Raw genomic sequence first — 26,991 nt, forward strand, 5'->3', positions numbered from 1 at the left:
TGAGATCCACGGTTACTGGTATTGGTCCTTGGCATTAAAAAAAGTTTGCGAAGCCCAGTCGTACAGGAATGCTGCCTACTGACACATTCCAGACGACAGGGACACCATTGGAACTACAGGGGTCCTCTACACTGGACAGGGAGAGGCCGGGTTGGCTGAGGAAGCCTCACAGTTATGGTAGTAGTGAACCACCCCAGGGGGCACATGGCTTCTCCTTTCATCTCAGGACTTCAATCGTCTTCCAGGGGAATGTCCTTCCGACCGCATGGATGAGGCCTTTGGAGATTCAGCTGACGTTTTTGTCGCACTGGAATTTTACAAGATGGGGTTGCCAGCCATACGGCCAACCGTCCTCCGCTCGTAGCCGGGCTTAGACAGTCCATGGATGCGTTTTCGTATCTGTTGTCTCTTTAATGTGTGTTTGATCCCACACTCAACATAGAAAAGGCCAGAATTTCCACTGAACACATCCAGCAAAACCACTTTGATTCCCTGAGCAAACACGAGGAAATCTGCAGATGCTGAAATTCAAGCAACACACACAAAATCCTGGTGGAACACAGCAGGCCAGGCAGCATCTATAGGAAGAAGAACTGTCGACGTTTCGGGCCGAGACATTTCGTCAAGACTAACCGAAAGGAAAGATATTAAGAGATTTGAAAGTAGGAGGGGGAGGCGGAAATGCGAAATGATAGGAGAAGACCGGAGGGGGTGGGATGAAGCTAAGAGCTGGAAAGGTGATTGGCCACAGGGATACAGAGCTGGGGAAGGGAAAGGATCATGGGACGGGAGGCTTCGGCAGAACGAAAGGGGAAGGGAGCACCGGAAAGAGATGGAGAACAGGCAGTGATGGGGAGAGGGAGAGAGAAAAAAAAAGACGAACAACTAAATATGTCAGGGATGGGGTAAGAAGGGGAGAAGGGGCATTAACAGAAATGAGAGAAGTCAATGTTCATGCCATCAGGTTGGAGGCTACCCATGTGTTGTTCCTCCAACCTGAATGCGGCTTCATCTTGACAGTAGAGGAGTCCATGGATAGACATATCAGAATGGGAATGGGACGTGGAATTAAAATGTGTGGCCACTGGGAGATCTGCTTTCTCTGGTGGGCAGAGCGTAGGTGTTCAGCGAAACGGTCTCCCAGTCTGCGTCGGGTCTCACCAATATATAAAAGGCCACACCGGGAAGACCGGACACAGTATACCACACCAGCTGTCCTGACGAAGGGTCTCGGCCCGAAACGTCGACAGTGCTTCTCCCTACAGATGCTGCCTGGCCTGCTGTGTTCCACCAGCATTGTGTGTGTGTTGTGTGATTCCCGAGTCTGCAGCGCGCGTAGTGGACAATCGCGGTACTGCAGGGGATCAGCAGCTCCCCGAAAGTGAAAGCATTCTGAATCAGGAAGTGCCGGAGTTAACATGGCTTCGAAAGGAGAGACCGACAGTTTGAGCGAGGAGGTGATTTGTCCCGTCTGTCTGGATTTCTTCACCGATCCGGTTACACTGGAGTGTGGACACAACTTCTGTCGGTCTTGTATCACACAGTATTGGGAAAGGGAGGAGAGAAACTCCTGCCCGGAATGTAGAGAGGAGTTTGCTGACCGCACCCTCAGGGTGAATCGGGCCTTAGCAAATCTGACACAGAAAGTTCGGAATCTAAGCCTGAATCCGAAAGGGAAGGAAAGTAAACGTCACTGCGAGGAACATGAGGAAGAACTGAAGCTGTTTTGCGAAACGGACAAGACACTGATCTGTATGATCTGTGCAGTGGCGGAGGAACACCGAGAGCACCGCTTCCGGCCGATTAAAGAAGCTGTTAAAAAATACATGGTAAAAACTAACGTTAGTTCAATACTTCACACATTTCCTTTGTCCTACATAGCATCACACGAGACTCCATAACCAACACATCAATCTTTGCAACTTTCACCGACACCTGCAAGCGGGACAAGTGCTACACCTGACTCCTAACCTCCTCCCTCGTCACCATTGAGGGCCGCAAACAGCTCAGTTCCTCCCGTTTCTTCCATGGTCGATTGTCTTCTCGTATTAGATTCCTTCTTCTCCAGCCCTTTACCTCTTCTACCTGTCCCCTCTCAGCTTCTCACTTCATCAGCCTCCCCCACGTTCCCCCTCACGTTGTCTCACCCGTCACCTGTCAGCTGGTTCTTGTCCCCAACCTTTTTATTCTGGCTTCTGTCCATTCCTTCCCAGTGCTAATGAACGGTCTCATCCCGAAACACCGGCTGTTTATTTCCCCTGAATAGATGCTGCCTGACTCACTGAGTTCCTCCGGCATTTTGTGTGATAATCGGGTTTGATCACCTGTTTCTTTTGATGCATCTTTGTTTCTATTTCCTTCACTCTCTGACTTCCAGGATCAGCTAAAATCTTCCTTAGACTCTCTCACAAAAAAGGAATCAGACTTCCAGGAAAAGGAGCAGCAACAGAAAGAGAAGATTTCCGGAGTTCAGGTGAGGCTTCCTGAGCGGAATTTCTGATATTACTGTCGAGTTTTGCTCCATTTAATGCAGAACAGCCGAGTATCGCAGCTCCAGTGACCTGGGTTCGATCCTGACCTCTGGTGCTGTCTGTGTGGAGTTTGCATGCTCCCCCTGTGACCACGAGAGAATCCTACACATCTCAAGGACATTCCGGATGAGTGGCTAATTACCGTTAACCCTGAAAAGGTGGGGAGGGTGTGCGTGAATCAGATGGGAGTTTATGTGTCAATAAGTGAGAGTAGGTTTCAGGAAAACGTGAGGGAATGGTGTTGACAGGAATGCTCTCAGAAGTAGCATGGACTCCAATGGACCGAACTGAACGACAAAAGGAAACAGAATACAGCAATGCAGTATATTAATCTTCACCTTTCATTCGACAGGAACATTCACACAGCCTTCAGTCCCACATCACATCCCAGTTTGCTGAACTGCGCCAGATTATCACTGAGAAAGAGCAGAGCTTACTTAGGGATCTCAGGGAAGAGGAGAAGAGGATTCTCAACCCAATGGAGAAAAATCTTCGGGAGATTCAAGAGAATATAAGGATTATTCAGGAGGAAATCACTAAGTTAAAGGAACAGATGGATCAGAACGACAGTGTGATGTTTCTCAAGGTGAGGGATTATATTTCAATTTGTTTCTGTCAAAGGGCACTGAATGAACAGTGGTATATTTGAAATAAACACAGCACAGCGGCCAATAACAAATCAATTGTCGCTCTGGCGAACTCACACAGAAGGCAGTGAAGGCCAAGTCTCTAGATACATTCAAGGGAGAGTTAGATAGGGCTCTTATAGATAGCGGGGTCCAGAGATATGGGGAGAGGGTTGGAATGACGTACTGACTGTGCATGATCAGCCATGATCACAGTGAACGACGGTGCTGGCTAGAAGGGCCGAATGGTCTACTCATGCACTTATTGCCTATTGCCCCAAAACTGGACTTCCACAGATTCTGTATATTCCAGGACAGAATGCAAATCTCTCTGAAATTATTTACTCCGATCATAACACATAGCTGCTGACTGTTTCCTTAATTACCGCATTAAATATCCTCCAAAACTCTCATTATCTCCCAGTTCCAGTCACAGGCTGTGAGTGTGTCTGGTGCGGTGGGTGTGAGGGTCTCTCTGTCAATCAGTGAGAACCAACACATCAGACTTATCCTCCATATCCGTTTTGCATCAGATGGGTATCTTTCATTGTCTCTTTAATTTTTGCATACATTACAGCACAGGGGCCAATTCTAACAAATCAATTGCCGCTGCTGGCGACCTCACACAAGTTGTTTTACCTGCATGATGCGCCCTCCCATCGCTCCAATAATGACATTTCAAAATGTCCAAGATACGCTTTCAGTCCTTCATTAAAAAAACACAACCTTGAAGCGATGAAACTTCAGGGTAATTCATTGTAAAGTAAGCTGCAACACAGCGGTCAACAACAGAATGACATCCGCCCGTCCCCAGCTCAAAACTGTCCAGAACAAAGTACAGATACGTAACCTTTCCCCTTCGCCTTTACCACATCCCCACTCACGTGACGAGTTACCATAATAAACACGTAACACAGAATACAATGCAGACAGAAAACAGACGTGTTGCTCCTACACACAGCATTTACAAATGGCAGCAAACTGTTTCTCACCAGACAACTGATGCAACGATTCAGGGTTGTTGTTGTCCCATAATAATAAGATTATTAAGGGATTGGACACGCTGGAGGCAGGAAGCATGTTCCCGCTGATGGGTGAGTCCAGAACTAGAGGCCACAGTTTAAGAATAAGGGGTAGGCCATTTAGAACAGAGATGCAGAAAACTTTTTCACCCAGAGAGTGGTGGATATGTGGAATGCTCTGCCCCAGAAGGCAGTGGAGGCCAAGTCTCTGGATGCATTCAAGAGAGAGTTAGATAGAGCTCATATAGATCGTGGGGTCAAGGGATTTGGGGAGAGGGCAGGAACAGGGTACTGATTGTGTATGATCAGCCATGATCACAGTGAATGGCTGTGCTGGCTAGAAGGACCGAATGGCCTACTGCTGCACCTATTGTCTATTGTCCCAAAACTCAGCTTCCACAACTTCTGTACATCCCAGGACAGAATGCAAACTCTCTGAAATTATTTACTCCGATCATAACACAGAGCTGCTGACTGTTTCCTTAATTACCGCATTAAATATCCTCTGAAACTCCCATTAACACCCGGTTCCAGTCACAGGCTGTGAGTGTGTCTGGTGCGGAGGGTGTGAGGGTCTCTCTGTCAATCAGTGAGAACAAAGAATTTGACCCACACATTAGACTTATCATCCATATCCGGTTTCCATCAGATTATGGAAACATTCACTGTCTCTTTATTTTTTGGATATATTTCGCATGGGATTATATCCCATTCTCTATCATAAACAGGCCATTAGGTCCATCTTCTATCAGTTTCCCTGCTTCACAAGCCCCCTGCCACCTACTCACCACACCCAGCAACAGTGCCCCGAACTCCCTGGTCCCTCACGTGTTTATCCAGCCTCCCCATACATTCAATCTCTGCTGTTCCATTTCACCCACTCCTGTGGCAGCAAGTTTCACATCCTCCTCTCTGAATTTCTTGTGGAATTTGTTAAAATCCATCTGGAATTACATCTCCCCACGAGTCTCCCCATAAATAGAGGTACTTCCTCCACCTGCACACAATCAGAGACATCACTGATCTTAAATTCCTCCATCCTATCACACTGACGTCATATCCAGATGAAAATGCACAGCCTGTCCTGTCTTCCCTGTGAGTTTCTTCCTCTCAGTAATGGTCTGACATTCATAAACTTTCCCTGTCATTTACCCCATGGTTCTGTATTGTCCGTGTGTCTGAGTGATTGTGGGAGTGGGAATTTTCAACACCTCGTAATGATTTGGATGAAATTCAGGATGTGGACAGTAAGTGCAAGTCTAATCAGATTTGTGTTTTATTTATTTCAGGAAGAAGCTCGTCGGAACGGAAGGTAGGACAGGCTCTTTACTGAAACCCTGAATGGATTTGAAAATAGTTCAGAATAGCAATTTATCACCAGCAGTTTAATATTTACAGGATTAATGACGATGTCCAGGAATTGTCAGTGACAGATGAGACCCTACCGGTTGAAAAATTCGATCACCTCTATTTGTTGAACACAGTGCTGAGAGAAACGCTTGATGCTATTAATCGAGGTAAAACTTACAAAGATTCATTTCTCCTTGTTTATGAAGATCGATGTAGTTCCAATTTGAGGCAAAGATTGTCTGTAATACTGGGGTGCAGGGGAACTGAAGTTTATTCCACATCAGCCCCACTAACTGGGAGACATCACTGTCACATGGTCAGCTGGAGATGTCAGACCCCTGGACTCACCAGCACAGGGTCACAATACAACCAATACACGGGACTGGCAGATGAACCACTGTGTTCCAATCTCAGGCGAATGCACTAACACACCAGTACATAAGTTTGGATCTAACCAGAGGAGCTGGGAATTTAATACTGACAATAATATTGTAGGGAATAAAAATGAGTATCAGTGTGGTGACCGGGATTGTCAGGAAAATACACAAGTCCTTCATGTGCCCTGTGAGTGCAGACTCTGACTGACACAGGTCTTCCCCCTTCCGGATCAGCAACTCTCACTGTTGTTAGAGGCAGAAGAGGGGAGTGGTCATGATCGGGGACTGAATCGTCAGGGGAACAGACAGGAGAATCTATTGATGTGAACGGGACACCTGAATGGTATGTTGCCTCCTGGGTGCCAGGGTCATTGCTTCCTCGAATCATGTCCGCAGCATTTTAGAGAGGGAGGGAAAAGAGCCAGATATCTTGGTAAATTTATGACAATGACATTGGAAGTAAAAGCAAAGAGGTCCTGAAAATAGAATTTGGAGTGCTTGGTAGAAAGCTCAGAAGCAGTACCCCCAGTGTTGTAATTTCTGGATTGCTGCCTGTGCCACATGCTGGTGAGGATAGAAACAGGATAATTTGACAGATAAACATGGCTGAGAAGATGGTGCTGGGAACAGGGATTCAGGTTCTTGGATCATCAGGATCTGTTCTGGTGGAGGAATCACCTGCTCAAAAGGGATGGGTCGCACCTCGACCTGAGGGAGAAGAATATTCTCACAGAGAGGTTTGATAGATCTGTTGGGGAGGGTCTGAACTAATTTGTTGGGGGGGAGGGGTCGGGAACTGGAGTGAAGGGATAGGACTGATGGTAAAATGCAAAGATAGCGTACAAAGATAGCGTACAAAGATATCTGTCAGATATGGCGGACAGATGCGAGGACAAAATGTCAGCCAGCAGGGTGAGTATCAGTGCATTAGAGATGCAGATTTAAAAAGGGTAGCAGATACAGTACACAAAGTGTTATATCTGAATGCATGGAGTATGAGAAATAAGGTGGATGATCTTGTTGCACCATTACCGATTGTCAGGAATGATGTTGTGGCCATCACGGAATCATGGTTGTAGTTGGGATCTGAATGTCCAAGGTTACACAATGTATTGGTGGTGTAGGAAGGTCGGGTGAGGGGGTGGTGTGGCTCTGCTGGTAAATCAGTACCAAGATGTGACATAGGATTGGAAGATGTTGAATCCTTGTGGGCTGAGGTAAGGAACTGCAAAAGTAAAAATGACACTGACACTAGTCATATACAGGCCTCCCAACAGTCAGTGGGATGAGGCCCACAGATTACAACTGGAAATAGAAAAGGCTGATGAAAAGGACAATGTTATGATAATCATGGGAGATTTCAACATGCAGGTCAATTGGGAAAATCAGATTTGTAAAGGATCTCAAGAGAGTGAGTTTGTTGAATGCAATGTGATGGCTTTCTAGAGCAGTTTGTCGTTGAGCCTACTCGGGGAGCAGCTCGACTGGATTGGGTGTTATGTATTGAACCAGAGGTGAGTAGTTAAAAGAAACCTTAGGAAGCAGTGCTCACAACATGACTGAGTTCAAATTGAAATCTGATAAGGAGAAAGTAAAGCCTGGCGTTGTGGTATTTCAGAGAAGTGAAAGAAATTACAGTGCTCTGAGAGAGGAGTTGGCCAAAGCAAATTGGAAGGAGATGCTGCCAGGGATGAGAGCAGAGCAGAAATGGTGTCAGTTTCTGGGAAAATGAGGATAGATGTACTCCAAAAATAAATAAATACTCAAATGGCGAAATAGTACAACCATGGCTGACAGGGGAAGACAAGTTAATGTAAAGGCAAAGGAGAGGGCATACAACTAAACAAAAATTATTCGGAAGAGAGAGGATTGGGAAGCTTTTAAATATCTACAGAGAGGAACTAAAAGGTGGGAAAAAATAAACAAGAAATTGATTTGAATTGAACTGGCCTGGTTGAAGAAGCTGTCCCGGAGCCTGTTGCTCCCGGCTTTTATGCTGCGGTACCGTATCCCGGATGGTAGCAACTGGTACAGGTTGTGGTTGGAGTGACTCTGGTATCCAATGATCCTTCTGGCCCTTTTTACACACCTATCTTTGGAAAACAAGATAGCAAACAATATCAAATTGTTTTTCAAGTATTGTAAAAAAATAAAACAGAGATGAGAGTGGATATAGGACAGCTAGAAAATGAGGCTGGATACATAATAACAGAGGATGAAGAGATGGCAGATAAGCCAAATATTTTGCACCAGTATTCACCGTGGAAGACACCAGCACTGTGCCCGGTGTTGAAGAGTGCGAGGGAAGAGAAGTGAGTGCAGTTACTGTTACAAGGGAGAAGCTGCTCAAAAAGCTGAAAGCCCTAAAGGTACATAAGTCACCCAGACCAGATGAACTGCACCCCAGTGTTCTGAAAGAGGTTGCAGTAGAAATTATGGAGGCATTTCAAATGATCTTTCAAAATCATTGGACCCTGGCATGGTGCCAGAGGACTGGAAAATGGCAAATGTCACTTGACTCTTTAAGTAAGGAGGAAGGCAGCAGAAAGGAAATTATTGACCAGTTTGCCTCACCTCTGTGGTTGGGAAGAAATTGGAGTCAGTTGTTAAGTATGAGGTTATGGAATACTTGGTGACACTGGACAAGATAGGACAAGTCAGCATGGCTTCGTTAGGGAATATCCTGCCTGACAAACCTGTTGGGATTCTTTGAGGAGATTACAAGCAAGATCGATAAAGGGGATGCAGTGGATGTTGTATATTTGGAATCTCGGAAGGCCTTTGACAAAGTGCCACGCATGAAGGTGGTAACCAGGTTAAGAGGCCATGTATTACAGAAAAGTTACAGGCATGGTTAGAACATCGGCTGATTGGTAGGAAGCAGTGAATGAAAGTAAAGGTATCCTCTTCTGGTTGGCTGCCAGTGAGTCGTGTTCCACAGGGACACAGGTGTTAGGACACCTTCATTTTATGCTGTATATCAAGATTTAGCTGATGGAATAGACAATAAGATATAGGAGCAGAAATAGGCCATTCGGCCCATTGAGTTTGCTCCAATATTCAGTCATGGGAAGACCCAATTCTTCCGGACATCCCCACTCCCCTGCTTTCACCCCATACCATTTGATGCCCTGGCTAAATGAGAACCGGTACATCTCTGCCTTAAATATGCCTTGGCCTCCACAGCCACATGTCGCAACAAATTCCACAGATTCTCCACACACACTGACTAAAGTAATTTCTCCACATCTCAGTTCTAAAAGGACGTCTTTCAATCATGAAGTCACACCCTCTTGTCCTAGAGTAAATGGCTTTGTTTCCAGGTTTTGCAGATGATACGAAGATTGGCGGAGGGGCCGGTAGTGTTGAGGAAACAGTTAGGCTGGACAAGGACTTGGATGAGGAGAATGGGAAAGAAATTGGCAAATTATATACGATGTTGGAAAATACATGGTCCTGCACTTTGGTCGTAGAAATAATGTGCAGATTTTTTTTTCAAATGGGGAGAAAATCCAAAAATCTGAGACGAAATTGGACTTAGCAGTCATTCTGCAGAACTCCCTAAAGGTTAACTTGAAGGTAGAGTCACTGGTGAGGAAGGCAAATCCAATGTTAGCATTGAATTCAATCGGTTTAAATAGCATTCAGTTCAAGAGCAGGGATGTGATGCTGAGGATTTATAAGGCACTGGTGAAGACTCACCTTGAGTATTGTGAACAATTTTGGGCTCCTCGTCTAAGAAAAGATGTGCTGGCATTGCAGAAGGTTCATTTCATAAGGATGACTCCAGGAATGAAAGGGTTATCATACGAGGAAAGTTTGATAGCTCTGTGTCTGTACTCGCTGGAATTTAGAAAGATGAGGGGGAATCTCATTGAAACCTTTCAAATGTTGAAAGTCCTAGAAACCTTTCGAATGTTGAAAGTCCTAGACAGAGTAGATGTGGAAAGGATGTTTCCCATGGTGGTGGAGTTTAGGACAAGAGGGCACAGCCTCAAGACAGAGGGGGAATCTATTTAAAACATGTGGAGAAATTTGTGCCAGCAGCAGTTGAATTTGTGGAACCTGTTGGGTGTATTTAAGGCAGAGCTTGATAGGTTCTAGATTGGACACAGCATCAAAGGTTACGGGGAGAAGACCAGGTAGTGGGGCTGAGGAGGGAAAAAAGGATGAGCAATTATTGAATGGCGGAGCAGACTCGATAGGAAAATGGCCTAATTCTGCTCCTATGTCTCATGGTGATCAGACCACTACATTGAAGCATTGTGAGAATGAGCTCGGACACACCAACAAGAATTGACATGGGTCAAGATTTCATCTCGGGAGAAGCACACACAGCATAACCGGACTGGCAAAGCTCCCTCACACACATACACAGGAAGGACTGGCAGATTGTAGTCAGAGCCTCAGCAATGTACGTTGTTATTTCCCTCAGTAACCTGGAAACCAGTCTCTTCAGAGACAGTCATTTATTCATTTAAACAACTCAATCACGTGTGACACATTGTCAACACACACCAGACATGTGATGACACACTGAAACATACAAATTCTTCAATGTGCACACTCTCCTTCAATGTGTATACACTCCACACGGATATTTACCACAATCAACACACACACACACACACACACACACACACACACACACACACACACACACACACACACACACACACACACACACACACACAAACAGAGTGTGACACACGGCCACAGAAATAGGCACAAATTCCCATTTAGGATTGAAATCTGCCGTCCTTACCCAGTCTGTCTGTTCTGTGGCACTGAGCTGCCCTCTGACGTGACGTCACATCAACACTTCACAGACAGACTCCGGGGTGAGATTCCTCAGGAGAATGATCTGAGAGGGTTTGATGGATGTTGAACTCACGGCCCACTTCATCAATTTGCAAGACTAAGATGTCTTCTTGAGCATGGCCCATTTGTGTGTATTTGCCACACCCCCCATCCCTCTAACCATTTCCCATCTGTGTATTTATTTTAAAATATGTTATTTTTTACCTGTTTCTACAGCGTCTGAGGGAAAATTCCGTTCACCAACCTCCCTCTCTTAGAATGTTACCCGATTTCCCATCTCACTTTCAATCTGAGGCCTCTGGTTCTGTACTCCCATTTCTTGGAAAAAGAACGTTATTTAAGCTCCTTAGAATTATTTACCTTGATAAGGGGTCATACCTGAACATCCTACACTACAGCTGAATAGCCCAAGCTTACTCACTCTTTGCTTTTAACTCAAGCCCCCAGTCCTGGTAACATCCTCCTGAAGCCTCCTGTCCAGTGTAATGACATCCTCCCCATATTCGGGAACCGGAAAAGCAGACAATACTCCAAGTGTGGTCTATCATCGACATCAAAGGCCTTGCTAAATTTCATGTGGACAGTGTGGAATAGGCTGATGAATACAGGACTGAAGGTGTTTTTTAGATTGGGACAAGAAGGGTGGCGTGGGAGCTAAATTCTGAAGGAAGACAGTCTAAAAAAAAAACTTTGTGTACAAGAACGGCGAGACTGCGCAGGACAGCGCGGAGAGTTTAAAAAGATGACCACCCTATACAGCGGGCAGCGGAGTGGGTGGCAGCAGAGTGTAGGGCTTTGGCTCAACGGGCTTAGGCGGTAATGGGAAGAGGCGAGAGCGAAGCACCGACTCTTTTTCTCCCCTTGGCAAATCGGCCCGACGGACGGGAGAACAGCAGGGCACATTAGCTAATGGTTTAAAAAGTCCGTGTGCTTGGCGAAGTAAGTGGGTGAGTAGACCTATCTTTCTTTGTTTCATTCCTGTAGAATTAGGTAGCATGTCTGCAGGGTTAGTGCTTTGTTCAGGGTGTCAGATCTGGGAATCCTGGGAGACCTCCAGCCTCCCTGATAGCCACATCTACACCAGGTGAACCGAGATTCAGCTTCTCGGAGACCGTGTTAGGGATCTGGAGCAGCAGCTTGATGACCTACTGCTTATTAGAGAAAACGAAGAGGTGATAGACAGGAGCTACAGGGAGGTAGTCATCCCTAGGCTACAGGGGTCAAAAAACTAGGTGACTGTCAGGAGAGGGAAGGGAAATGCCAGGGTAGTGGAGAGCACCACTGTGTCTGCCCCCCTCAGCAACAAGTATATCGTTTTGGATGCTGTTGAGGTGGATGACCTGACAGGGGACGGCCACGGTGACCGGGTCTCTGGCACTGAGCCTGGCGCTGTTGTGCAGGAGGGAAGGAGGGAGAAGAGGAATGCGGTAGTCATAGGGGATTCCATAGTCAGTGGAACAGACAGGAGATTCTGTGAGCCTGATAGAGATACCCGCATGGTGGGCTGCCTCCCAGGTGCCAGGGTATGGGATGTCTCAGATCGGGTCCAGAATATCCTGAAGGGAGAGGGCGAGCAGCCAGCTGTCTTGGTACATGCTGGTTCCAATGACATAGAGAGGAAAAGGGAGGAGGTCCTGAAGAGAGATTTCTGGGAGTTAAGAATGAAGCTGAGAAGCAGGACCTCCAGGGTAGTTATCTCAGGATTGCTGCCTGTGCCACGTGCTAGCGAGGGCAAGAATAGTAGGATCAGGCTGATGAATGTGTGGCTGAGAGACTGGTGCAGGAGGCAGGGCTTCAGATTCTTGGATCATTGGTGTCTCTTCTGGGAAGTATTACCTGTTCAAAAAGGACGGGTTACACCTGAACCCGACGGGGATCAATATCATAGCAGAAATGTTTAATAGAGCTGTTACGGAGGGTTTAAACTAATTTGGCAGGGGGATGGGAAAGAGGTGACATAGGATCGGAAGGTGCAGAATCTTTATGGGTTGAGCTAAGAAATCGCTGGGGTAAAAGGACCCTGATGGCAGATATCTACCAACCTCCTAACAGCTGCAGTGTTGTGGACTACAAATTACAACAGGAAATAGAAAAGGCTTGCCAGAAGGGCAGTGTTATGATAATTGTGGGGATTTTAACATGCGAGTGGATTGGGAAAATCAGGTAGACACTGGATCTCAAGAGAGAGAATTTGTAGAATGTCTACGAGATGCTTTTTCAGAACAGCTTGTTGTTGAGCCCACTAGGGGATCAGAGGTACTGAATTGGATATTGTGTAATGACCCAGAGGTGATTAGAGAGATTGAGGTGAAGGAAATGTTAGGTGACAGTGATCGTAACATGATTGAGTTCACTGTGAAATTTGAGAAAGAGAAGCAGAAATCCGATGTGTCGGTATTGCAGTGGAGTAAAGGAAATTACAGTGGCACGAGAGAGGAACTGGCCAAATTTTACTGGAAAGGGACACTAGCGGGAGGACAGCAGAGCAGCAGTGGCTGGAGTTTATGCAAGAAGTGAGGAAGGTGCAAGACAGATATATTCCAAAAAAGAAGAAATTTTCGAATGGAAAAAGATGCAACCGTGGCTGACAAGAGAAGTGAAAGCCAAAGTAAAAGCAAAGGAGAGGGCATTCAAGGAAACAAAAATTACTGGGAAGACAGAGTATTGGAAAGTTTTTAAAAGCTTACAAAAGGAAACTAAGAAGGCCATTAAGAGGGAAAAGATGAACTATGAAAGAAAGCTAGCAAATAATATCAAAGAAGATACCAAAAGCTTTTTCAAGTATATAAAGAGTAAAAAACCGGTGAGAGTGGATATAGGACCGATAGAAAATGATGCTGGAGAAATTGTAATGGGAGATAAGGAGATGGCTGAGCAACTGAACGAGTATTTTCATCAGTCCTCACTGAGGAAGATATCAGCAGTATACCGGACACTCAAGGGTGTCAGGGAAGAGAAGTGTGCGCAGTCACAATTACGACAGAGAAAGTACTCAGGAAGCTGGATAGTCTCAGGGTAGATAAATCTCCAGGACCAGATGGAATTCACCCTTGTGTTTTGAAGGAAGTAGCTGTGGAGATCGCAGAGGCATTAGCAATGATCTTTCAAAAGTCAATAGATTCTGACATGGTTCCGGAGGAGTGGAAGATTGTAAATGCCACTCTGGTATTTAAGAAAGGGGCAAGGAAGCAAAAAGTAAATTATAGACCTGTTAGCTTGACATCGGTGGGAGTCAATTGTCAAGAATGAGGTTACGGAGTACCTGGAGGCATATGACAAGATAGGCCAAACTCAGCATGGTTGCCTTAAAGGAAAATCCTGCCTGACAAACCCATTGACATTTTTTGAGGAGATTACAAGTAGGCTGGACAAGGGAGATGCAGTGGATGTTGTGTATTTGGATTTTCAGAAGGCCTTTGACAAGGTGCCACACATGAGGCTGCTAAACAAGATAAGAGCCCATGGAATTACGGGAAAGTTACATCTGTCGATAGAGCGTTGGCTGATTGGGAGGAAACAGAGAGTGGGAATAAAGGATCCCATTCTGGTTGTCTGCCGGTTAAAAGTGGTGTTCCAGAGGGGTCCGTGTTGGGGCCACTTCTTTTTACGTTGTATATCAACGATTTGGATTATGGAAAAGATGGCTTTGTTGCTAAGTTTGCTGATGATACAAAGGTAGGTGGAAACTCCCCCACCTGAGGAAACAGAGAGTCTGCAGAGAGACTTGGATAGATTTGGAGAATGGTCAAAGAAGTGGCAAATGAAATACAATGTTGAAAAGTGTATGGTCATGCACGTTGGCAGATTATTATTTAAGTGGAGAGAGAATTCAAAGTTCTGAGATGCAACGGGACTTGAGGGTGCTCGTGCAGGATACCCTTAAGGTTAGTCTCCAGGTTGAGTCGGTGGTGAAGAAGGTTGACATTCATTTCTAGAGGAATAAAATATAAGAGCAGGGATGTGATGTTGAGGCTCTATAAGGCAGTAGTAAGACCTCACTTGGAATACTGTGTGCAGTTTTGGGCTCCTTATTTAAGAAAGGATGTTCTGACATTGGAGAGGGTTCAGAGCAGATTCACCAGAATGATTCTGGGAATGAGAGGGTTAACATGTGAGGAACATTTGATCACTCTTGGACTGAACTCCGTGCAGTTTAGAAGAATGAGGAGGAACCTCACGGAAACATGTCGAATTTTAAAAGGCATGGACAGAGTGGATGTGGCAAAGTTGTTTCCCATGGTGGGGGAGTCTGGTACGAGAGAGCATGACTTAAGGATTGAAGGGCGCCCACTCAAAACGGAGATGCAAAGAAATTTTTTTAGCTAGAGGGTGGTGAATCTGTGAATTTGTTGCGGCAGTGGAGGCCAGGTCATTGGGTGTATTTAAGGCAGAGATTGATCAGTATCTGAGTAGCAAGGGCATCAAAGGTCATGGTGAGAAGGTGGGGGAGTGGCACTAAATGGGAGAATGGATCAGCTTATGATAAAATGGCAGAGCAGATTCGAAGGGCCGAATGGCCGGCTTCTGCTGCTTTGTCTTATGGTCTTATTTGAATGCACCAGTATATGGAATAGGGATCTTGTAGTACAGGTAGAGTTTGACAGGTACAAACTTAGGCAGGTACAACTTTGATCGAAGCAATAAAGGCATGGACAATTCTGTAAACAGGGCAAAATTCAAAAATCAGAGGTGCAAACAGACATGGGTGTCCTTGTGCAGGATTCCCTGAAGGTTAACTTGCTGTTTGTGTCTGTGGTAAGATTGGCAAACTCAATGTTTGCTTTCATTTCGAGAGGATTAGAGTACAAGAGCAAGGATGTAATTCTGAGGTTTTATAAGGCGTTGGTCAGACCACACTTGGAGTACTGTGAGCAGTTTTGGGTCCCTTCTATCGGAAATCATGTGCTGGCATTGGAGGGGGTGCAGATGATTCACTAGAATAATTCCAGTAATGAAAGAGTTAACATATGAGGAGTGTTAGATGGTTCTGGGCCTGTACTCACCGGAGTTCAGAAGAATGGCTGATTTATCATCCCTCTCAACCCTATTCTCCAGTCTCCTCCCCATAACTTTTGAGACTCTGACCAATCAAGAAGTTTACTTATTAACTTCTGCTTTAAAAATCAAACACAAGAAAATCTCCAGATGCTGGTAATCCAAGCTGCACAGGTCCTGATGAAGGGTCTCGCCAGATCTCTCTGACACCTGTCTGGAGAGAGTTGATGTTGGGAGGATGTGGGTGGGTCGAGAACGGTGAGCACAGCCTCCGACTATAGGGATGTCCATTTAGGACAGAGATGAGGAGGAATTCCTTTATCCACAGGATAGTGAATCTGCCACAGGCAGCGGTGGACGCCAAATAATTGAGTATATTTAAAGCAGAGTAACACAAACAAATTGTTGGGGGAACATCAGGCCGGGAAGTTTCTATGGAAAAGAGTAAACAGTCGACGGTTCAGACTGAAACACTTCATCAGGACCAGTGTTGCTTAAGGGTTCCTGCAAATTCATCCCCTGTCCTAATGAGGGTCTGAGGGGGATGGGGTTGTGGGAAAGGGGACAAAGTCATCCTCATCTGCCATCTTTGCCCCCTCCAGCTTCTCATTACGTCTACACACACAGTTCACCCACAGGCTTTCAACCCCTCTCCCTCCTGGTCCAATCTGCCATTCATCTCTCCCCTACTGGTTCCCATTATCACCTCCTTTACTGTCTCAAACCATCACACTGCCCCACTTCGCACTCACAAATGAATGTGAACATTGTATGACGGGCCTGTTCCTGTGCTGTACTGCTCTATGTTTTCTGTTCCCAGTTTCGAAGAATGAGAGGAGATCTCATGGAAACACAAAATTCTTTCAGGGGTCAACAGGCAGGAGTGAGGGAGGATGTTTCCCCTGTTCAGCGGAAAACCCTTGTGGAGACATCTGCTTTTGTCAAATCAAAGGTTCGTGTCGGCCACCCGACCGCGCCTGAGATCTCCAAAACCCCCGGTCCACGGGGCCGCGCTGACCGAGTCTCCCCCCGATCCCCGGGGCCCCGCTGTCCGAGTCTCCCCCGATCCCCGGGGCCCCGCTGTCCGAGTCTCCCCACGGTCCCCGGGACAACGCTGCCCGAGGCTCCCCCGATCCCCGGGGCCCCGCTGTCCGAGTCTCCCCCCGATCCCCGGGGCCGCGCCGTCCGAGTCTCCCCCCCGATCCCCGGGGCCCCGCTGTCCGAGTCTCCCCCCGATCTCCGGGGCCGCGCTGTCCGAGTCTCCCCCCGATCCCCGGGGCCGCGCTGTCCGAGTCTCCCCCCGATCCCCGGGGCCCCGCTGTCCGAGTCTCCCCCCGATCCCCGGGGCCGCGCTGTCCGAGTCTCCCCCCGATCCCCGGGGCCGCGCTGTCCGAGTCTCCCCCCCGATCCCCGGGGCCGCGCTGTCCGTGTCTCCCCCCGATCCCCGGGGCCCCGCTGTCCGAGTCTCCCCCCGATCCCCGGGGCCGCGCAGTCCGAGTCTCCCCCCGATCCCCGGGGCCGCGCTGTCCGAGTCTCCCCCCGATCCCAGGGACCGCGCTGTCCGAGTCTCCCCCCGATCCCCGGGGCCGCGCTTTCCGAGTCTCCCCCCGATCCCCGGGGCCGCGCTGTCCGAGTCTCCCCCCGATCCCCGGGGCCGCGCTGTCCGAGTCTCCCCCCGATCCCCGGGGCCGCGCTGTCCGAGTCTCCCCCCGATCCCCGGGGCCCCGCTGTCCGAGTCTCCCCCCCGATCCCCGGGGCCGCGCTGTCCGAGTCTCCCCCGATCCACGGAGCCGCGCTGTCCGAGACTTCCCCCGATCCCCGGGGCCGCGCTGTCCCAGTCTCCCCCCGATCCCCGAGTCTCCCCCCGATCCCCTGGGGCCGCGCTGTCCGAGTCTCCCCCCGATCCCCGGGGCCGCGCTGCCCGAGTCTCCCCCAGAACCCCGGGGCCGCGCTGTCCGAGTCTTCCCCGATCCCCGGGGCCCCGCTGTCCGAGTCTCCCCCGATCCCCGGGGCCCCGATGTCCGAGTCTCCCCCCGATCCCCGGAGCCGCGCTGTCCGAGTCTCCCCCGATCCCCGGGGCCGCGCTGTGCGACTCTCCCCCCGATCCCCGGGACCGCGCTGTCCGAGTCTCCCCAGCCCCGATCCCCTGGGGCACGCTGCCCGAGTCTCCTCCCGATCCCCGGGGCCCCGCTGCCCGAGTCTCCCCCCGATCCCCGGGGCCGCGCTGTCCGAGTCTCCCCCCGATCCCCGGGGCCGCGCTGTCCGAGTCTCCCACCGATCCCCGGGGCCGCGCTGTCCGAGTCTCCCCCCGATCCCCGGGGCCGCGCTGTCCGAGTCTCCCCCCCGATCCCCGGGGCCGCGCTGTCCGAGTCTCCCCCCGATCCCCGGGGCCGCGCTGCCCGAGTCTCCCCCCGATCCCCGGGGCCGCGCTGCCCGAGTCTCCCCCCGATCCCCGGGGCCGCGCTGTCCGAGTCTCCCCCCGATCCCCGGGGCCGCGCTGTCCGAGTCTCCCCCGATCCCCGGGGCCGCCCTGTCCGAGTCTCCCCCCGATCCCCGGGGCCGCGCTGTCCGAGTCTCCCCCCGATCCCCGGGGCCCCGCTGTCCGAGTCTCCCCCCGATCCCCGGGGCCGCGCTGTCCGAGTCTCCCCAGCCCCGATCCCCTGGGGCCGCGCTGTCCGAGTCTCCCCCCGATCCCCGGGGCCGCGCTGTCCGAGTCTCCCCCCCGATCCCCGGGGCCGCGCTGTCCGTGTCTCCCCCCGATCCCCGGGGCCCCGCAGTCCGAGTCTCCCCCCGATCCCCGGGGCCGCGCAGTCCGAGTCTCCCCCCGATCCCCGGGGCCGCGCTGTCCGAGTCTCCCCCCGATCCCCGGGGCCGCGCTGTCCGAGTCTCCCCCCGATCCCCGGGGCCGCGCTGTCCGAGTCTTCCCCCGATCCCCGGGGCCGCGCTGTCCCAGTCTCCCCCCGATCCCCGGGGCCCCGCTGTCCGAGTCTCCCCCCGATCCCCGGGGCCGCGCTGTCCGAGTCTCCCCCCGATCCCCGGGGCCGCGCTGCCCGAGTCTCCCCCAGAACCCCGGGGCCGCGCTGTCCGAGTCTTCCCCGATCCCCGGGGCCCCGCTGTCCGAGTCTCCCCCGATCCCCGGGGCCCCGCTGTCCGAGTCTCCCCCCGATCCCCGGAGCCGCGCTGTCCGAGTCTCCCCCGATCCCCGGGGCCGCGCTGTGCGACTCTCCCCCCGATCCCCGGGACCGCGCTGTCCGAGTCTCCCCAGCCCCGATCCCCTGGGGCACGCTGCCCGAGTCTCCCCCCGATCCCCGGGGCCCCGCTGCCCGAGTCTCCCCCCGATCCCCGGGGCCGCGCTGTCCTAGTCTCCCCCCGATCCCCGGGGCCGCGCTGTCCGAGTCTCCCCCCGATCCCCGGGGCCGCGCTGTCCGAGTCTCCCCCCGATCCCCGGGGCCGCGCTGTCCGAGTCTCCCCCCCGATCCCCGGGGCCGCGCTGTCCGAGTCTCCCCCCGATCCCCGGGGCCGCGCTGTCCGAGTCTCCCCCCGATCCCCGGGGCCGCGCTGTCCGAGTCTCCCCCCGATCCCCGGGGCCGCGCTGTCCGAGTCTCCCCCCGATCCCCGGGGCCCCGCTGTCCGAGTCTCCCCCCCGATCCCGGGGCCGCGCTGTCCGAGTCTCCCCCGATCCACGGAGCCGCGCTGTCCGAGTCTTCCCCCCGATCCCCGGGGCCGCGCTGTCCGAGTCTTCCCCGATCCCCGGGGCCCCGCTGTCCGAGTCTCCCCCCGATCCCCGGGGCCGCGCTGTCCGAGTCTCCCCCCGATCCCCGGGGCCGCGCTGCCCGAGTCTCCCCCAGAACCCCGGGGCCGCGCTGTCCGAGTCTTCCCCGATCCCCGGGGCCCCGCTGTCCGAGTCTCCCCCGATCCCCGGGGCCGCGCCGTCCGAGTCTCCCCCCCCCGATCCCCGGGGCCCCGCTGTCCGAGTCTCCCCCCGATCCCCGGGGCCGCGCTGTCCGAGTCTCCCCCGATCCCCGGGGCCGCGCTGCCCGAGTCTCCCCCCGATCCCCGGGACCGCGCTGTCCGAGTCTCCCCCCGATCCCCGGGGCCGCGCTGTCCGAGTCTCCCCCCGATCCCCGGGGCCGCGCTGCCCGAGTCTCCCCCCGATCCCCGGGGCCGCGCTGCCCGAGTCTCCCCCCCGATCCCCGGGGCCACGCTGTCCGAATCTCCCCCCGATCCCCGGGGCCGCGCCGTCCGAGTCTCCCCCCGATCCCCGGGGCCGCGCCGTCCGAGTCTCCCCCCGATCCCCGGGGCCGCGCTGTCCGAGTCTCCCCCCGATCCCCGGGGCCGCGCTGCCCGAGTCTCCCCCAGAACCCCGGGGCCGCGCTGTCCGAGTCTTCCCCGATCCCCGGGGCCCCGCTGTCCGAGTCTCCCCCGATCCCCGGGGCCCCGCTGTCCGAGTCTCCCCCCGATCCCCGGAGCCGCGCTGTCCGAGTCTCCCCCGATCCCCGGGGCCGCGCTGCCCGAGTCTCCCCCCGATCCCCGGGGCCGCGCTGCCCGAGTCTCCCCCAGAACCCCGGGGCCGCGCTGTCCGAGTCTTCCCCGATCCCCGGGGCCCCGCTGTCCGAGTCTCCCCCGATCCCCGGGGCCGCGCCGTCCGAGTCTCCCCCCCCCGATCCCCGGGGCCCCGCTGTCCGAGTCTCCCCCCGATCCCCGGGGCCGCGCTGTCCGAGTCTCCCCCCGATCCCCGGGGCCGCGCTGTCCGAGTCTCCCCCCGATCCCCGGGGCCGCGCTGTCCGAGTCTCCCCCCGATCCCCGGGGCCGCGCTGTCCGAGTCTCCCCCCGATCCCCGGGGCCGCGCTGTCCGAGTCTCCCCCCGATCCCCGGGGCCGTGCTGTCCGAGTCTCCCCCCGATCCCCGGGGCCCCGCTGTCCGAGTCTCCCCCCGATCCCCGGGGCCGCGCTGTCCGAGTCTCCCCCCGATCCCCGGGGCCGCGCTGCCCGAGTCTCCCCCAGAACCCCGGGGCCGCGCTGTCCGAGTCTTCCCCGATCCCCGGGGCCCCGCTGTCCGAGTCTCCCCCGATCCCCGGGACCGCGCTGTCCGAGTCTCCCCCCGATCCCCGGGGCCGCGCTGTCCGAGTCTCCCCCCGATCCCCGGGGCCGCGCTGCCCGAGTCTCCCCCCGATCCCCGGGGCCGCGCTGCCCGAGTCTCCCCCCCGATCCCCGGGGCCACGCTGTCCGAATCTCCCCCCGATCCCCGGGGCCGCGCCGTCCGAGTCTCCCCCCGATCCCCGGGGCCGCGCCGTCCGAGTCTCCCCCCGATCCCCGGGGCCGCGCTGTCCGAGTCTCACCCCGATCCCCGGGGCCGCGCCGTCCGAGTCACCCCCGCCCCGATCCCCGGGGCCGCGCCGTCCGAGTCTCCCCCGATCCCCGGGGTCCCGCTGTCCGAGTCTCCCCCCGATCCCCGGGGTCCCGCCGTCCGAGTCTCCCCCCGATCCCCGGGGTCCCGCTGTCCGAGTCTCCCCCCGATGCCCGGGGCCGCGCTGTCCGAGTCCGCCCCCAATCCCCGGGACCGCGCTGTCCGAGTCTCCCCCCGATCCCCGGGGCCGCGCTGTCCGAGTCTCCCCCCGATCCCCGGGGCCGCGCTGTCCGAGTCTCCCCCCGATCCCCGGGGCCGCGCTGTCCGAGTCTCCCCCCGATCCCCGGGGCCGCGCTGTCCGAGTCTCCCCCCAATCCCCGGGACCGCGCTGTCCGAGTCTCCCCCCGATGCCCGGGGCCGCGCTCCCCGGGGACTCTCTAATTCTCTGTTTCTCCCCCCGATCCCCGGGACCCCGCTGTCCGAGTCTCCCCCCGATCCCCGGGACCCCGCTGTCTGAGTCTCCCCCGATCCCCGGGGCCCCGCTGTCCGAGTCTCCCCCCGATACCCGGGGCCGCGCTGTCCGAGTCTCCCCCCGATCCCCGGGTCTCTCTAATTCTCTGATTCTCCCCCCAGTCTCTGTCACCCTGGATGTGGAAACGGCGAATCCGTATCTCGAGGTGTCTGAGGATCGGAAGAGTGTGAGATGGACCCGGACCCGGAGGAATCTCCCTGACACCGGGAAGAGATTCACAATCTGGCCTTGTGTGCTGGGATCGGAGGGATTCACATCGGGGAGACATTACTGGGAGGTGGAGGTGACGGGGAATCGGGTCTGGTTTCTGGGAGTCGCCGCAGAGTCTGTGGAGAGGAAGAGACGGGTCAGTCTGAGTCCGGAGACCGGATTCTGGGTCATCAGGCGGGTTGATGACGTGTTACATCGGGATTATGACGTGTCCCGTCTCCCCTCCCCCGAGTCCCGTCTCGCTGCCGGTCCCATCCCCGGGAGGGTGGGAGTTTATCTCAGTTACGAGTCCGGGACAGTTTCATTTTACAACGCGGACACCAAGTCCCATCTCCACACCTTCACAGGGAATAAATTCACGTGGAAACTTTATCCTCTCTTCGCGACCTGGGATAGAAACCAGTGGCTGAGAATCTGCTCCGGTTCCGCTCCGGGTCTGTAAACGGGTCGGGTCCCGGGACCGGCGTCAGGAGTAAAGTCCCTGTAAATATAAATGTGCGGAGAATGCAGCTAAATACGTGGCTAAGGAGATGGTGCAGGAGGGAGGGCTTCATGCTTCTGGTCAATTGGGCTTTGTTCCCGGGAAGGTGGGGCCTGTTCCGACGGGACGGTTTGCCCCTAAACTGGGCGGGGGGGGGGGGGGTAATAACATTCTTGCGGGTAGATTTGCCAGTGCTGCTCCGGGGAATTTAATCGAGATTTGCAGAGGGAGGGGAACCAGAGTGTTAGAGCAGATAGTGAGGTGCAGGAGGATAAGGAACATGAGAGGACTGCATGTATAAACGGAAATGAAAAAAAAAGCAGATGATATACATATTCTCAAGAACATCTATTTCAATGCACGGAGTATTGTCGGTAAAACAGATGAGTTTAGGGCTTGGGTTGACACGTGGGATAACGTCATTACTGCTATTAGTGAGGGGCAGAACTGGCAGCTTAATGTTCTTGTAAAACTGGAGAACGGCCAATTTTGTGGAAATGAAAAAGGATCTAGGAAGAGTGGATTGGGATAAGTTTTTTTTCTGGCAAGGATGTGTTCAGTAAGTTCACAGGCATAAGAAATTAAATAGAGATTGGGTTGGAAATGTTATAGCAACTTCATTTAATTCAAAATCGAGAGGAGTTGCAATTTCGGTTAACAAATCTTTACCAATTAAAATACAAAATGTAATAATTGATTCTGTGGGGAGATATGTGATTATACATTGTCAAATTTTTTCAGAATTATGGAATTTTATGAACATTTATGCACCAAATGAAAATGATGCAAAATTCATACAAGAAGATTTTTTGAACTTGGCTGACGCAAATGATAAAATATTAATAGGCAGAGATTTTAATTTTTGTTTAGATCCAGTTTTGGAAAGGTCAACTACAGTTGTTACAACATTAAAAGTAATAAAACTAACTTTATCATTAATGAAAGATTTAAACCTGATTGATATATGGAGGAAAATTAATCCAAGAGAAAGAGATTATTCATTTTATTCAAATAGACATAAAGCTTAGATGGAGATTTAATACAATTTTATTAAAACGTCAACATTTTTGTGATTTTATGAAAAAACAGATTCAATTTTTTTTGGATACAAATTTACATTCAGTTGAGGGTAAAATTGTATTATAGGAAGCGATGAAAGCATATTTAAGGGGTCAGATTATAAGTTATACATCTAAAATTAAGAAGGAAAATTGGGAAAAGATATCATAAAGTTAGAAAAAGAATCTCAAAGATATATGACAGAACAAAAACAAAGACAACTTGTTAATAAAAAACTACAATATAATACACTCCAGACATATCGTACAGAAAAAGTAATTATGAGAACTAAACAGAAATATTACGAATTAGGTGAAAGATCACATAAAATTCTTGCTTGGCAGTTGAAAACAGAACAGGCTTTTAAAACAATAAATGCAATTAGAACAAGTGTAAATAAGGTTGCTGATAAACCTTTAGAAATTAATGAAACTTCATTTTTTTTATATACTGAACTATATCAATCAGAATCACAAAATAAGATTACTGAGATGGATAAATTTTTATCACAAATAACCCTTCCAAATTTTAATTTGGAAGAACAGAAAGGATTAGATATGCCCTTTACATTAAAAGAGGTTGAAGCAGCTTTAGGATCACTTGAGAGTAACAAATCCCCAGAAGAAGATGGTTTTCCTCCTGAATTTTATAAAAAAAATTTAAAGATATATTAATTCCTCCCTTTATGGAATTAATATACCAAGTGGAAAGAATGCATAAACTCCCACAATCTTTTTTAACAGCGATCATAACTGTATTGCCAAAAAAAGAGATCCTCTAAAACCAACATCATATAGGCCTATTTCTTTGTTGAATACAGATTATAAGATAATAGCAAAAATTTTATCTAATAGAATATCTAAATATTTACCAAAATTAATGCATATGGATCAAACAGATTTTATTACAATCAATGGATAATCTAACCTGGTTACTTAGTATAATTCATCTGGCACAAAAAAAAGAGAGGAAATGAGTGTGGCATTTGCTTTGGATGCAGAAAAAGCATTTGATAGATTGGAATGGGATTTTTTTGTTTAAGGTATTGGAAAAATATGAGCGAGGAAAATCTTTTATACAATGGATTAAAACCTTAAATACTAATCCTCAAGCTGAAGTAGTTACAAATGCTCAGATTTCAACACCATTTTGCTTAACGAGGTCAACTGGACAAGGCTGCCCGTTATCACCTGCTTTATTTGTATTGGCAAAAGAACCATTAGCTGAATTAATTAGAACAGATTCAGATATTGGCGGTTTTAGAGTTAATCAAGAAGAATATAAAATTAATTTATTTGCTGATGATGTTTTGATTTATTTTACAAACCTATTACAATCTTTGCAAAGATTATCTTTTAAATTGGAAGAATACGGGAAAGTATCAGGGTATAAATTAAATTGGGATAAAAGTGAAATTTTACCCCTTACAAAAGGAAATTATAATCAATGTCGATTAGTAACTCAATTTCGATGGTCAATAAATGGGATAAAATATTTAGGTATCAGAGTTGACAATGATGTAAAAAATTTATATAAACAAAATTATTTGCCATGATTAAAAAAAAAATAAAAGAGGATCTTGATAAATGGATGATGTTACCAATAACATTAATAGGTAGAGTTAATGCTGTAAAAATGAATATATTCCATAGATTGCAATATATATTCCAAACTTTACCAATACAATTACCGCAGAAGTTTTTTCAAGAACTAAATAAATATGTAAGGAAATTTCTTTGGAAAGGAAAGATGTCAAGAATATCATTGGAAAAATTGAGATGTAAATTTGATTTAGGAGGGTTACAACTTCCAAATTTTAAGAATTATGATAAAGCAATTCAACTTAGATTTATTGCATCTTTTTTTGATGAAAAAAAAACCCGGCATGGATTAGAATAAAATTAGATAAGATAGGAGAAAACATACCAGAAGATTTTACATATAAATGGGAATCCAAATTGATACGGGAAAAAAAAAAGAATCTCCTATATTAAGACACTTGAATGATTTATGGAATAAGGTAAATATGGACGATAAGATAAAGAAATCTTTATTAGCAAAAATAAACTTTAATTCAAAATAGGCTTATTCCTTTTACAATGGATAATAAACTTTTACATAATTGGTTCCAAAAGGGGATTAAATATATATGTAATTGTATTGATGAGCAATGAAAAAATAAATATAAAATATCAAACAACACTCTTTTCTCTTATTTTCAATTAAAGGACAATTACGAGAAAAGCTGGGTCAAACAATGTTGATGCCAAAACTTAGTGAAATAGAAATATTAATTCAAAAAGGAAAAATTTAAAAAATTACATCTTGTATGTACAATTTGATTCAAAAACAGACTGAATCTGGAATTCATAAATCAAGACAAAAATGGGAAACTGATTTGAATGTTAAAATTGTTGGAATATGTTGGTCAAGATTATGTTCTGATAGTATGATAAATACAATAAATGTTCAAATTAGATTAAAACAATATAATTTTTACATCAATTATATATAACACCACAGAAAATAAATAGATTAAATTCAAATATGTCTGACCAATGCTTTCTATGTAATCAAGAAATTGGTACTTTTTTACATTCTACTTGGTCTTGTTTTAAAATTCAACCATTTTCGATATATCTGACTTTTATTGGAACAAAGTACTGGAGTTCAACTCCCAAATAGTCCAATATTATTTTTATTAGGAGATATTGAAGGGACAATACCGAAAATTAAATTGAATATGTATCAGAAAAAAATTATAAATATTGATTGGCAGTAGCTAAAAAAGTTATCGCAATTACTTGGAAATCTGAGTTATATTTAACTATGGATTATTGGAATAATGAAATATATAGTTGTATTCCACTTGAAAAAATTACATATAATCTAAGAAATGAATATGATATATTTTTCAAAATTTGGCTCCCATACCTACAAAAGATAGGATTAAATATATAGGTCCTTTGAAGATAAAATTATAATGTAATTGGGGAAAGTAAGAATAAATATTAAAATTATTTTGAACTCCATGGAGCATGTGGGTATCCTCCAATATCGAGGCAATCTTTTTCTTCTTTATTTCTTTCTTTAGATAAGGGTTAAGGTGGGGAGGGGGAGGAGGACTAATATTATTTTTCTTTTTCTTACTAATTTTTCATTACATTTATTCTTTGTAATTTTCTAAAAATTTAATAAATAAAAAGAGCATCTCAGTAATCCAACAGCCCACTCACCTTTGCTACCCTTTATGTCATTTCCTTACGTTTAACACAATTATTACGTGCCTTTTCCAGCTCAAACTGTGAATTGATTTAAAGTCAGTCCCATAATTTAATAGCTTTTATTTGAAAACTATCTACCCTCGCAAAGATTGTACTGAAGACTGCACTTGATTTTTCTTCAGCCTTGTACGCTTCACATTGAAATAGTATGTGTTTCGACGGTTTCATAATGACAAAATGTACACGACACAGAATGAAGTTTTCCAATTAGTTACAAGCCATAATTAAGCATAGTTTGGATATTTCTGTCATGTGAATATCATTCCTTCACTTGTTTTAAGCCCTTCTTCTGTAAACCCAACAGGTTTATGTATTCTGTAAAGGTGTCTGTCTTTACGTCCATTATCCTACGTCTTG

The 26,991-nt window shown here is 49.3% G+C and overlaps 1 protein-coding gene across 1 annotated transcript; it reads left to right on the forward strand.

Annotated features, from left to right (window-relative positions):
• Window positions 1-646: 646 nt before the first annotated feature.
• LOC132385850 (zinc-binding protein A33-like) lies at window positions 647-26,765 on the forward strand. Its single transcript, XM_059958079.1, has 6 exons — window positions 647-1,829; window positions 2,378-2,473; window positions 2,884-3,117; window positions 5,469-5,491; window positions 5,578-5,696; window positions 21,702-26,765. The coding sequence occupies exons 1-6, from the start codon at window positions 1,419-1,421 to the stop codon at window positions 22,250-22,252; spliced, it is 1,434 nt and encodes a 477-aa protein (XP_059814062.1). The 5' UTR covers window positions 647-1,418; the 3' UTR covers window positions 22,253-26,765.
• The last annotated feature ends 226 nt before the right edge of the window (window positions 26,766-26,991 follow it).

This window comes from Hypanus sabinus (genome assembly GCF_030144855.1).
Source record: "Hypanus sabinus isolate sHypSab1 chromosome X2 unlocalized genomic scaffold, sHypSab1.hap1 SUPER_X2_unloc_29, whole genome shotgun sequence".
NCBI lineage: Eukaryota > Metazoa > Chordata > Chondrichthyes > Myliobatiformes > Dasyatidae > Hypanus > Hypanus sabinus.